The following is a 12,678-nucleotide window of genomic DNA, read 5'->3' on the forward strand; positions in this document are numbered from 1 at the left end:
TTTTACCTAATAGGTGCATGGTATTCTTTGTCTTCTTTGTCATATATTAAATCATTTCTTTTATTTTCCTCTTCCTTATTAAATCAGATGTTAAGCAAAAATTATCTAATAATTATAATGGATAACATTTATAAAGTGCTTGCTATTTGACATGCATTGTATTAAATACTTTATAATTAAAATCTCATTGATTCTTATAACAACCCTGGAAGGTAGATTCTGTTTTTAATCTCCTTTTTACAGACGAGGTTAATGATTTTCCTGGATATTACATAGGTAGTCACTATCTGATATCAGATTTAAACTCTGGTCTTCCTGCAGACCAGTGCTGTATCCTTCCATCAAAGAAGCTAGATAGACTATTACTAAATAGTATGTGCAGGATCATGCAAGAATCTGCTTTAAAACTAACTGAAGGTCTTCCTGATTCCAGGCCTAGGGCTCTATTCACTGAAGCCACCTAACTGCCCTCAATTGATCAGGGATAGATCACACAGCTATAAGTGTCTGAAGCTGGATTTGAACTCCTAATTGCAAGCCCTGTTTTCTATTCATTGTGCCACCTAGCTTACCTAATGAATATACTGGGGAATAAACTGGGTAGCTCAGGAGGACCTCAGTTCAAAACCTGCCTCAGGCACTTGACACAATAGCTGTGTGACCCTTGGAAAGGCACTTAACTCCGATTGTTTTGCATCTGGGACCATCTCCAGATGTCTTGTGTAACATCTGACCACTGAACCCAAATGTGAGGCTAAGTGATTTTGCACAGCACCCCTTCACTCGAATTCAGTTTACATGCATATCCTGGTATCACCTTCCTGTTGTCATGGTCCTCTTTGATAATGAATGACAAAACAACACTAAGCCCTGCCTTATAATGGCAAAAGTAGTCTTGGAATTCAAGGAGTTTACAACATGGGAGTATTTCCTTATTTGTAAAGTTGGGTGACTATAATCTTGAGGCCTTGGTGTTACAGAGACTAACTGGATAGTAGCAAAGAAACCCTATATTCATAAGTGAAGGTGATGTAAAAAGAAACATTTTAGATTAAAAACTGTTTTTGTCTGGAAACTTGCCCCTTTTATGCTTGTATTTTTTAAAAATCAACCTACTGTCTTAAGCAGCAATGAAACAATAGTATACCCATTAAAATAAAATGCTGCACTCCTCAAAAATAATAAATTGAATAGTGAAAGAATTAAATGGGATCTTCATTAGTTTAGTATCACATAGGGACAAAACTAAAATTAAATTCAAGACCTGGGTTCTACACCTAAATTTGCTGCCATATATAGAACAAGTTATAACTTGGAATATTCTCCTCTATTATAAATGGATTTTTATTTCCCTAGATTTTTTATCTAATGTCACTTTAGAATCTCCAAGTGTTGAAACTATTTTTCTAAATTCTATGCAATTTTATAAATCTGGTTTTCAAAGCAAATTACTTCATGCTCCATAACTTTAGCTAAGCCTTCCTTCACTTATGCTCAGCAGGGTTTGAATTCATTTCTGATTAACTGTTACTGCTCTCAGTACTTCTCAGGCCCCTAGCCTTGGTCCTTTACACTAACTTTGCCTAACAATGACATTTCTCTTATTTTGCTTATAAAATTGAGGCTATTTAGAGGAGAGCTCTCTGTCTTCATCATCGATTCAGGAAACATTTTATCCCTTTTAAATTTTTCATGTAATCAAATTTATTAAAGACCTGTTCTATGGAGAACACTGCACTTGATGTTACAACAGTATAAAAATTAAATGACATGTGATTCTTGCCCTCAGGGAACTCCCTAGGGGTTAGAAAGATATGACATTCCATTAAAAGATTTACTTAACACATAACTGTGCAGACAAAGGGGCAGTTTTGAACATTGGAAATTGTGAAGTTTGGAATTAAAAGTCCTCATTTTGCCTTTTGTGACCTTGGGCAATCAGCCATTCATATATTGTGAATGCAAAGACAAAAGAGTGCCTTGGTTTCCTTATAGGTAAAATATTAGACTGGTATAGCAACTGAAATGTCTTCATTTAAGCTTCATTTTGCATAAAGTAGATTTCCCACTCTTAGGGAAAATATGCTGCAGATATTGTATATATACATGAAGTAGGTGAGTGCAAAGAGCTCTTTAGTACTAGTATGGAAAGGTCCTTAGTAACTGATTTCCTGAAAGATTTCCTGGAGAAGGGGTATTTGAGTGGAGCTTCATATTGAATAAAAATTTAGTAAATCCTAGTAAGAAAGATGAGATTAAAGGTATATGGTATATCATAAACAAAGATATAAAAATGGGAGAGTAGGGATTATTTGAATTTATAGGTTGTTTCCATGTAATATAGGATATTGGAGATGGCTCTGAAGAGAACATAATAATAATACAAAAAAGGTAGGATGGCACTAGCATATAGAAAGCTTGAATGCCAAGCTAATAAGTTTGAGTTTTATTTTAGTAGGGCCTTGGAGGATGCTAAATGGTTGACTAAATTTACGGAAAGATGTGTCAGACAGAAGTTATGAGCAGTCAAAGAGAGCTGGGCAAAGAAAGTAGAAACCAGTAAATCGATTAGGATTACCCTACAATACTCTCTGCAGATGGTGCTAATAAATTCATTTAGAATGGGATACATTTAAAGGAGATGTACAAAGTATTTTGGGAAGGGTGGATATGGAGCCAGATTGTGAAATGCTTTAAATGCCAAGCATAGGTGCATGTACTTTGTTGTAGAGATAGATAATAAGGAACCACTGAAGCTTCTTGAGCAGGTGAATGCTTGACCTGTGCTTTAGGAGTATCAGTTTAACTGCTTTATGCAATGTAGATTGTAGACAGATGTGGCTGGAGGCAGAAAAACAAGTTGAGAGACTACTGCTGGAATAGAATTGAGAGATAAAGGTCTAAATGAGTAAGTGGCAAGGTAAGTGTAGAGAAGGGAATATGTGAAAAATGTAAATTAAATAGAATTGCAAAGAACTTGCAACTGACTAGTTATATTGAGGGAGATATATGTGAGATTGTGATCCTGAAATGACTAGAAGGATGGTGGTAACTTTGACAAAAATAAGAGAAGTTTGGGACAGGAGAAACAAGTTCTCTTTTTTATTTTGAGTTTTTCCTAGTTCTTCTAGATTACATCCTTTTTAAAAATAATTATACAGGGGCGGCTAGGTGGCGCAGTGGATAAAGCACCGGCCCTGGAGTCAGGAGCACCTGAGTTCAAACCCAGACTAAGACACTTAATAATTACCTAGCCGTGTGGCCTTGGGCAAGCCACTTAACCCCATTCCCTTGCAAAAATCTTTTAAAAAAAAATTATTATACAGATAAATAATTAGCTGTTTTTAAAATTTTTTGCAAAGTAATGAAAAGAGAACTCTTATTCTCATCAATTTAGTTGAATCATTGATAACATCTATCTGAATAAAATTGCTGGATGTCCTGATTTCCTTTTTCAAGGCAAGTATTTTAAGAGCTAATGGTGGTGGTGGTGGTGGGGGGCTAGGTGGCTCCATGGATAGAGCATCAACCCTGAAGTCAGGAGGACCAGAGTTTAAATTGGCCTCAGACACTTGATGATTACCCAGCTGTGTGGCCTTGGGTAAGCACTTAACCCCATTGCCTTGCAAAAAAAAAAAAAGAATTAATGGCAACTGCTTTTACATATGTGGAGTGTTCCATTGAATTAATTTAATTTCCTTTATTTTACTTATTTTTGCTTTCACATTGGACTTGTTATATGGAAAATCATTTTTCCCCTTCCAATAAAGAATTTCCCTAAAACTACTCAGGGGCTACAGCTCACATTGACAACCCAAATAAAAAAAAAATAATAATTCTACAGATCATACTATGATATTCAACTACCATCCTCTTCGTTTTTACTGTTTAGAGTCTACCTTTTAGCTGACTTTGTACATTCTAATCCATTTGCTTTGAAAGTTTGATCACTTAACAAAAAGAGAGAGGAAGGATGTTTTATATTTGATGAAAATGCTTGCCTGTGACATTTTATCAGCCCTGGGACCACAATGATTATTCTGACAAGAGTACAAACTCTGATAGGCACAGCACAGGGAGAAGAATGCTGAGTGTGAGCTTAGCCTGTTTTGTAACTGTTGTTCCAGGAATAGTTTATCCCAATTTAAGGAAGCTTATTCATCACCAGATGATTGATCCCAGGTTATGAGTTTCTCAGTTAAAAGAGTTCATGAATCCCACCTGCTAAATTAGGAAAGTGCTACAATTGACATTGGTTGAGCATGTAACCACTGTAGTGCTATAATGAAATAATGTTATTGTTTGCAACATTATTTAAAGCAGGGAGGATTTCCAGAAGTCCAAAGAAAATCTTCTTTTCCTTTGGATACTTGATATTACAAAAATACATTAAGTTCCTACCATATAGAAGTGCTTGTGTTCTTTTCATCTAATCAGTAAATGAAAAGTATTTATTAAGTACTTTCATTGTGCCAAGCACTGATGCTAAGTACTGAGGATGAATCTACGAAAGTGAGACAGTTACTGTCTGGAAAGTGATGACATCCTCATTCATGTTGGGAAGCCTAAATTTTACCTAGGCATATGCACATATGTCTTTTAGAAATACAGAAAAAGAGATTTAAGAATAGGTTACTTTCAAATAATATTATTTAATATGAATAACTGAATTAAGGTATTCTAACCAGCATATTCTAGAATTGTCATAGGCAAAAGCTTCCACCTTCTGGAAATATTTGACAATTACTGTGGACCTAGACTCAGAGAAGCTCAAGATGGATAGAGGTTTACTTATAATAGGAAGATATGATCACCATTTCTCCATCATCTTGCATTGCTTTCATTTAACTAGCCATCAGTTTGGGGACCAATCTTTTTTGTTTGTTTGTTTTTTTGTTTGTGTGTTTTTTTTATTTGAGTTTTACAATTTTCCCCCTAATCTTACTTCCCACCCCCACCCCCCACAGAAAGCAATCTGTCAGTCTTTACTTTGTTTCCAGGTTGTACCTTGATCCAGATTGGGTGTGATGAGAGAGAAATCATATTCTTAGAGAAGAGACAAGAAGTCAAGATCAGACAATAAGATATCTGTTTTTTTCTAAATTAAAGGGAATAGTCCTTGAACTTTGTTCAAACTCTACAGCTCCTTAACTGGATACAGATGGCACTCTCCTTTGCAGACAGCCCAAAATTGTTCCCGATTGTTGCACTGATGGAATGAATGAGTCCATCAAGGTTGAACATCACCCCCATGTTGCTGTTAAGGGTGTACAGTGTTTTTCTGGTTCTGCTCATCTCACTCAGCATCAGTTCATGCAAATCCCTCCAGGTTTCCCTGAAATCCCGTCCCTCCTGGTTTCCAATAGAACAGTAGTGTTCCATGACATACATATACCACAGTTTACTAAGCCATTCCCCAATTGAAGGACATTTACTGGATTTCCAATTCTTTGCCACCACAAACAGGGCTGCTATAAATATTTTTGTACAAGTAATGTTTATACTCTTTTTCATCATCTCTTCCGGGTATAGACCCAGTAGTGGTATTGCTGGGTCAAGGGGTATGCACATTTTTGTTGCCCTTTGGGTGTGGTTCCACATAGCTCTCCAGAAGGGTTGGATGAGTTCACAGCTCCATCAACAGTGTAATAGTGCCCCAGATTTCCCACAACCCATCCAACAATGATCATTATCCTTTCTGTTTGGGACTAATCTTGTGATTTTATTGGTTACCACTACAATCTTTGGGTTGGGAAGTGAGGGAGATAATGTATTCTTTTTTTATTTGTTTTGTTTTTGTTGTTTCTGGTTTTGGTTTGGTTTTTGCAAGGCAGTGGGGTTAAGTTACTTGCCCAAGGTCACATAGCTAGATAATTATTAAGTGTCTGGCATCATATTTGAACTCAAGTCCTCCTGACTCCAGGGCTGGTGCTCTATCCACTGCGCCACGTAGCTACTCCCAAAAATATATTCTTAACTGAACTTTTCCAAAGTCTTGTTGAATTTAAAAATGAAAGGAACTTTATAAATAATCCTCTTCAACTCTTTTATTTTATAAATGAAAAAAAGAGCTACAAAGTAGTTAAGTGAATTACGCATGTTCATAAATTAGTGGCAGAGCCAAACAGAAGCCAGATTTCCTAATCTGCTATTCTTTATAATTCTGCACATTGTCATCACTCTTTCAAAATTCCGTTTTCTTTTCTTTTTAGACTGCCATAACTCTTGATCACAATTTATCTTATTAAGCCATGGTTAATGTGGTACCAGTAGGTTAGCATTTGGTTTTTTAGAATTTTAGTAAATTCATCTATAAAATTAAAGAATGCAAATAAAGGAATTTATTGAATTCAACACTTAAAAACTGGTGAGGCACTGTGCTTATATCCTTTCCTAAAAAAGAACCACTTCCTTGTTTAAGAACTTCCCCAAGAGAAATCACACGGGCCCAATTTTGTACCTATGGAACACAAAGGCATGGTGCCTCATTGATTTGTGGAAATTGGAACTTGGTGTCTCCCTTGACAATATTTGGGGTTTTCATTTTTCTTTATTTTTTCCCTAGTATCGTCTAGACTGTCACAGCCATCTTCCCCTCAGTCAAGCTGTCCATCTCCCTCCATCTCAGCTGGTAAAGTCATCTCTCCATCCCAGAAGCACAGCAAGAAGGCACTGAAACAGGTAATCAGGCTAGGGTGTGCTCATGAGAAGTATAGCTCCACATTCAATACCATGTGTCTGTTTCCATTCCATTAGTTAGAAACTTCAACCTGGCAAGATTGTGGGCAGGGGAAAATACGATTAGAAATTTTCTAATGGCTTCCAAAAGCATTAAGACTAAAGTACATTTCAAAGAAAGACAAGTACTTATATGCAAGTGAATAAGGAATGTACTATTTCTAAACAAAATCAGTAACTGTACATTGCAGATGTTTGGAATGACCTCTGTCAGGGATAAAGTACAGTTGACTTTCTGCTTGCCGCAGAGCTTCCATTCATTGTTATAGTTTAGTTTTTAAAACAAAAGAAAATAACCCTGTTTACCATTTTTAAAGAGAAATAAAAGTCAAATTATTTTTCAAGTTTTGGCAGTGAATTTATAATGTGAATACTAATCATGCAAACAGTTTTTTTTTATGGAATTCCCTATCTGATATTTTGACCATTTCTTTTAGAATGGAAATCTGAATGGAAACATTAATACTTCAAAAAATTGTGATCTTTCCAGTTTCTTTTAATGATAGGATTTTGCTTTCAGAATATGTCTTAATAAATTGTAATGAATCTATCTTAAAGAATTGCAATACAGATGAGAAAAAGAAATTCATTTGAAGCTTTTCTGACCTTGTGCTTAAACGTAACAGAATACCGTGACATTGAAACTTTGATATACTTGCCATCATTGATCTATATAGTTTAGTTAGCATGAAAGTTCTTGTAAGTTTTCAAACCTTTGAATATTTTTCAGCCTATTAGAAAAAGAAATGAAACAAAAAGCAAAGGTGGACAGGTGGTAAGACTATTTTAATGCAAATACTTATTGAGTGCCTATCAGGCAAAATTGCACTAAATAAAAAGATGAAACAAAATAGTCTCTGTCCTGTATCCAGAGCAACTTCTACTCTCCATAGTTCATTTCATTACCCTGCCTCACCTTTTTCTTATCCCAAAGTCTTCTTTTCTAGGTAAAATCTAAATGAGATCTGAGCCTGACTTTCAGGCCTATTTTTCTCAGCAGGCAATTAAGAACAGAACAGGGAGATCAGGTTCTCTGGCCTTTACATCCACTATGACAGGAGAACAACCAAGGGTCCATTTGATGTGAGATCAGAAACCTCTTCTGGAGTAAGAATCTGGAAGCCTAAGCTGTAGTCTATTTTATGTATCTTCAGTCTAATGTACTTTGGGGAGTAAAACTTAAGTTTGACAACTTAGAAAATTCAGAGTATAGTGTCTTGTATTTCTTTATATATATTTTCCTATATTTCCTAAATGGAGATAAGACTTTCTTATCATATTTGAGCTTTTACACTTCTAAGCTACCTTCAATTATGAAAGTTTATAAATACCCTTCAGTTATTTCTGTTTTGGGTACATAAGAAATTCTGCAGACTGGGAATATACTACAAAAGTAAACAGACACACTGGAATAGCCCAGATCCAGGTGAACCAAGTCTACCAGCTGCTTTCAGTACCCTTGTAAAAATCTGTTTAGGAAAGTATTTCAGGCGTCTTCTGATCCAACTAACTGAGAATCCCTGCCATTGCTAAAGAAGTGCCTGTAGAACTCTAATGAGGGGAGCTCAGCAACCATATGAACAGTTGTTCTTGATTACTCTTTGTAAGAGAAGTGCAAGCTAAAGCAATTCTGAATTTTATCTGATACCCTTGAATAATGAAAGACACATAATATTAAAGGCTTGCCTTTCAAAAGACAGGTACTCTTATGTTCTCCTGATAGAACTGTGAATCATTAGTAAACCATTCTCTAAAACAACATGAATAAGATAAGATCTGTCACTAAACATTTCATATTCTTCGACCCAGCAGTCCCAAACCTTAAGTTTATTGTGTCAAAGAGGTTACTAATAGGAAGGTTCTAAGTGTACCAAAAGACTCATAACAGTATTTTTTATGAGAGCAGAATTAACTCCGGTCAGGGAATATACACATGCAATTTTGTGTATGCTATCACATACATTAAGTGTATTAAACCTATATTAAATAGTTTGTCTATACTGTTGTTTCAAAGAAGGAGCCTATGAACCCATTTTTAGAACTTGAAAGAACTATAGAAGCCATTTGTCTAACCACCTCATTTTACTGATGAGTTAATTTAAGTCCTGAGAGATTAAGTGATTAAATGGGAAGGGGGACATTTGAATTTAGTTCCTTTGACTTCAGAGCCATTTAGTGCTCTTCCACTGAACTTTGGAGGTAGAAGAAGTGAATTTTTCAAGGTCAGAATTTCAGGGAATGAAGTTGACTTTTAACCCAAGAAACATCAATAAAGTAAAATCTGGGTAAATCTTAACTACAGAATTCTGATTTTCCATTTGACTAACTCTGCCCAAAAGGTAAAGAAATCAGGCTAACATGGCCTAGTCTTGTGATTGCTTTTTCCTTTTCTTGATAATATTATATTTTAATATTTTGCTTGAAATCAAGTTCATCTTAGTTATTTTAAATTTTGGGGGGGGAGGGGCGGAGAGGGAGTCCAGATAGTTTCCCTTTTGCTGCATTTCTACTATTTTTCTAAAATTTTTTTTTGCTTTGATATTGACAGCTATTGACAAATATGCATTTCCACATACAAAGATCAGAAAAAGAGGCTTCATTATGAAGCTATATATCTCTATTGTGTATAGCCTGGTGGTTTTTTTTTTTGCAAGGCAATGGGATTAAGTGACTTGCCCAGGGTCACCCTACTAGATAATTATTAAGTGTCTGAGTTTAGATTTGAACTCAGGTCCTCCTGACTCCAAGGCTGGTCCTCTATTCACTGCGCCACCTAGTTGCCCCTGTTCTTTTTTTTTTGGTTTTATTTTGTTTCTAAGTAGTGGTACTAGTACTGTCCCTTTTTGAATCTCCTTTTGAACTTCTTTATGCCTTTCTATTTATATTTTAAATGTTTTATTGATTCTATTTTCTTTGCTTTTTCTGATATCACTATTCTCCCACCCCAGTTCTCCCTAGCCCAAAAAATAAAAGCTCTTCTTAGAGAGGAAAACAAAAGTATTTACAGAGCAGCTAGGTGGTACAGTGGATAGAGCACCAACCCAGGAGTCAGGAGGACCTGATTTCAAATCTGGCCTCAGACACTTAATAATTACCTATCTCTGTGACCTTGGGCAAGTCACTTAACCCTGTTGCCTTAAATAAAATAAATTTTTATTCAAAAAGTATGTTTTATCATGTATAATCAAACAAAACATTCAACTGCATCTGAAAATGTATATATTTCATGGTACATTTTTATTATAGATATAGTTCATCATAACTTTGCAAAGGGATAGGAAATATGCTTTGTCTTCAGTCTTCTGGCATCATGATTGGTCTTTGCTAGATCAGAATTCCTAAGCCTTTCAAAGTTGTTTTTCTTTAAAATATTGTAATCGGACTTCCAGCCAAGATGGCGGAGAGAAGACAGGCACAGTTCTAAAGTTTCCTGATCTCTTCCCCATCTATCACATGAAACAAACCTCTTAAAAGAAAGCTGAACCAGGAAACCCAGAAAGAAAAGCCAGGAGAGGAAGATCTACCTCAGGATTTGTCTCCCGCAGCAGCCTTGGCTGAGTACCTATAGGTGAGTCTGGGCTCCCTGGCAGGTGAGTCTGGGCTCCAAGGGAGACGCAGCCTGGGATCAGCCAGATTAACAGCTGAATTGGAACCTGGAGTCTGAGGGCCTGAGAGCCGGGGCTGGATGAAAGGGGCTTGGGTCCACGGGAAGCATAGGCGCTGGTGTTGGTACTGTCCCCTTGGAGCTCCGGGACCAGGCTGAGGGAAGAGTTGTGGTGCAGGAGAACAGCAGACACCATCCCTAGGCTTCTCAGGTCTGAGAAACTCTGAGGGCAGACCTCCATTGCACAGAGGCATCTCCTCAAGCAAAGGCAAATTACTTCTGCCTCAGGCCCAGGTGTGTGAGCAGAAGAACCAGCCCAGCTGAGGAATGACCTCAGGCCAGGGTAAAGCCCACCATTGATTGAAGGCAAAAGAATTCAATAGTTCCAACTCCTGCCTTCGGGCAAAGGGAGAAGGCCTCCCAACCAAGGTCACAGACACCCCAGAGAGGGCAACCAGCACCTCCTACTGGCCAGCGAGAGAAACTGCACTCAGTAAAGCCTTCAGCGATCCCAAGCCCAGGTGAACCAGAGCCGCCGCGCCCCCCCCCCCCCCCCCCCCCCCACACACACACACTCAAGGTCTTAGAATAATGAAGAACGATCAGCGGAAAGGTGGATCCATAGAAAAATTTCTGGAAGGGAAAGACCCCAACTCAGAGAGACCTGGAACCTTTGAGGAGAATACAATCTGGTCTCCAGCACAGAAAGACTTCCTTGAAGAAATAAGGAAGGAGCTTAAAAATTTGGGAGAGACAATTAATGCCTTAGAAAGTACAATTGGACAAACATAAAAGGAGAATAAATCTCGCAGATCATCAATTGGACAACTACAAAATGAGAATAATTCTCTCAGATCCTCAAACGAGCAAATGCAAAAAGAAATTAATTTTCTCAAAACCTCAGTTGGTAAAATGGAAAGCTCTTTCAAAAGTAGAATTGACCAATTGGAAAAGGAGTTGCAAAAGGTTAATGAAGAAAACTCCTCTTGCCAAAAAATAATGGAGTCTTCAGAAACTAATGACTCCATGAGACAGCAAGAGTCAGTTAAAACAAAAAGAGAAAAAATAGAAGCAAATGTAAAATACCTCATCAACAAAACCACTGACACCGAGAATAGATCGAGGAGGGGCAACCTGAAAATTATAGGACTTCCTGAAAACATTGAAGAGAAAAAAAGCCTGGACTTAATATTACAGGATCTAGTGATGGAAAACTGCCCTGATATCATGGAATTGGAGGGCAAAGTAGTTATTGAAAGAGTACATTGATCCCCACCAGAAAAAGATCCTAAAATGAAAACACCAAGGAATGTTGTGGCCAAACTCCAGAACTATCAGATAAAAGAGGAAATCCTGCAAGCAGCCAGAAAGAAACAATTTAAATATCAAGGAGCCACAGTAAGGATCATGCAGGACCTGGCTGCATCAACTTTAAGGGATCCAAGGGCCTGGAACGAGATATTTCAAAGAGCATGGGAGCTTGGAATGCAGCCAAGAATCTACTTTCCTGCAAAGCTGAGCCTTCTCTTCCAGGAAAAAAAAGATGGACATTTAACAAAATGGAAGAATTTGAAAAATTTCTGATGAAAAGACCAGAGTTAAACAGAAAATTTGGACATCAAACAGGAGGTTCAAGAGACACATGAAAAGGTAAAAAAAAAGGGGGGGGGTTAAAAGGAAAAAAAATGCAATCAGGTAAGTTGAAACTGGCTATATCCCAGCATGGGGGGGACAAAAGATTCTCATAAATCTTGAGAATTGTACCTCTAACAGAGAGATTACACCTAGCCAGAAATGCTGGGCATTCATGACCTATCCATGAGACTCCTATCTAAAGGGATGTAACTGGCTTTAACCCTACTTGGGACAAAGACTCTAATAACCCTCAGGAATTTTGACTATTCAGTAGAATATACTGAACTAGAAGGGACAGACACTCAGAATTTTCTATGACCTAGATAGAATGATCTAAAAAGGGGGACAGGAAAGAGATGGGAGGAGGGAGGGGATTGAATGGGACAAATCTCATTACACTAAGAGGTACAAAAAACCTATGGTAATAGAGGGTAAGAAGGGAACAGAGGAGAAACACCTGAATCTTCTTCTCATCAGACTTTGCTAAAAGTCAAGCTACACATACTCAGTTAACTTATAAAACATCTAACCTTTCAAGTATTAAGAGGGGAAAAGGGGAGGGGGGATGGAGAAAGGGAAGGGGGGGGGGAATAAGGGGAAATAACAAAAGGAAAGGAAGGGGAAAGGGGAAAGAAAGGGGAGGGTGTGATATAGGAGGACAAACACACTGAAGGGGGTGGTATTCAAAAACAAAATACTGG

General features: G+C 37.3%; 1 protein-coding gene across 3 annotated transcripts in view; it reads left to right on the forward strand.

The window, feature by feature from the left end:
• ASXL2 (ASXL transcriptional regulator 2) overlaps positions 1-12,678 on the forward strand; it is a 210,092-nt gene that overhangs the window by 154,786 nt on the left and 42,628 nt on the right. For all 3 annotated transcript variants that reach the window (XM_074209932.1, XM_074209931.1, XM_074209933.1), the window contains one exon: positions 6,566-6,681. In XM_074209932.1, the coding sequence (XP_074066033.1) occupies positions 6,566-6,681 (116 nt within the window). The remainder of the gene's footprint in view (positions 1-6,565; positions 6,682-12,678) is intronic.

Source organism: Macrotis lagotis, chromosome 1 (assembly GCF_037893015.1).
Source record: "Macrotis lagotis isolate mMagLag1 chromosome 1, bilby.v1.9.chrom.fasta, whole genome shotgun sequence".
NCBI classification, from domain to species: Eukaryota; Metazoa; Chordata; class Mammalia; order Peramelemorphia; family Peramelidae; genus Macrotis; species Macrotis lagotis.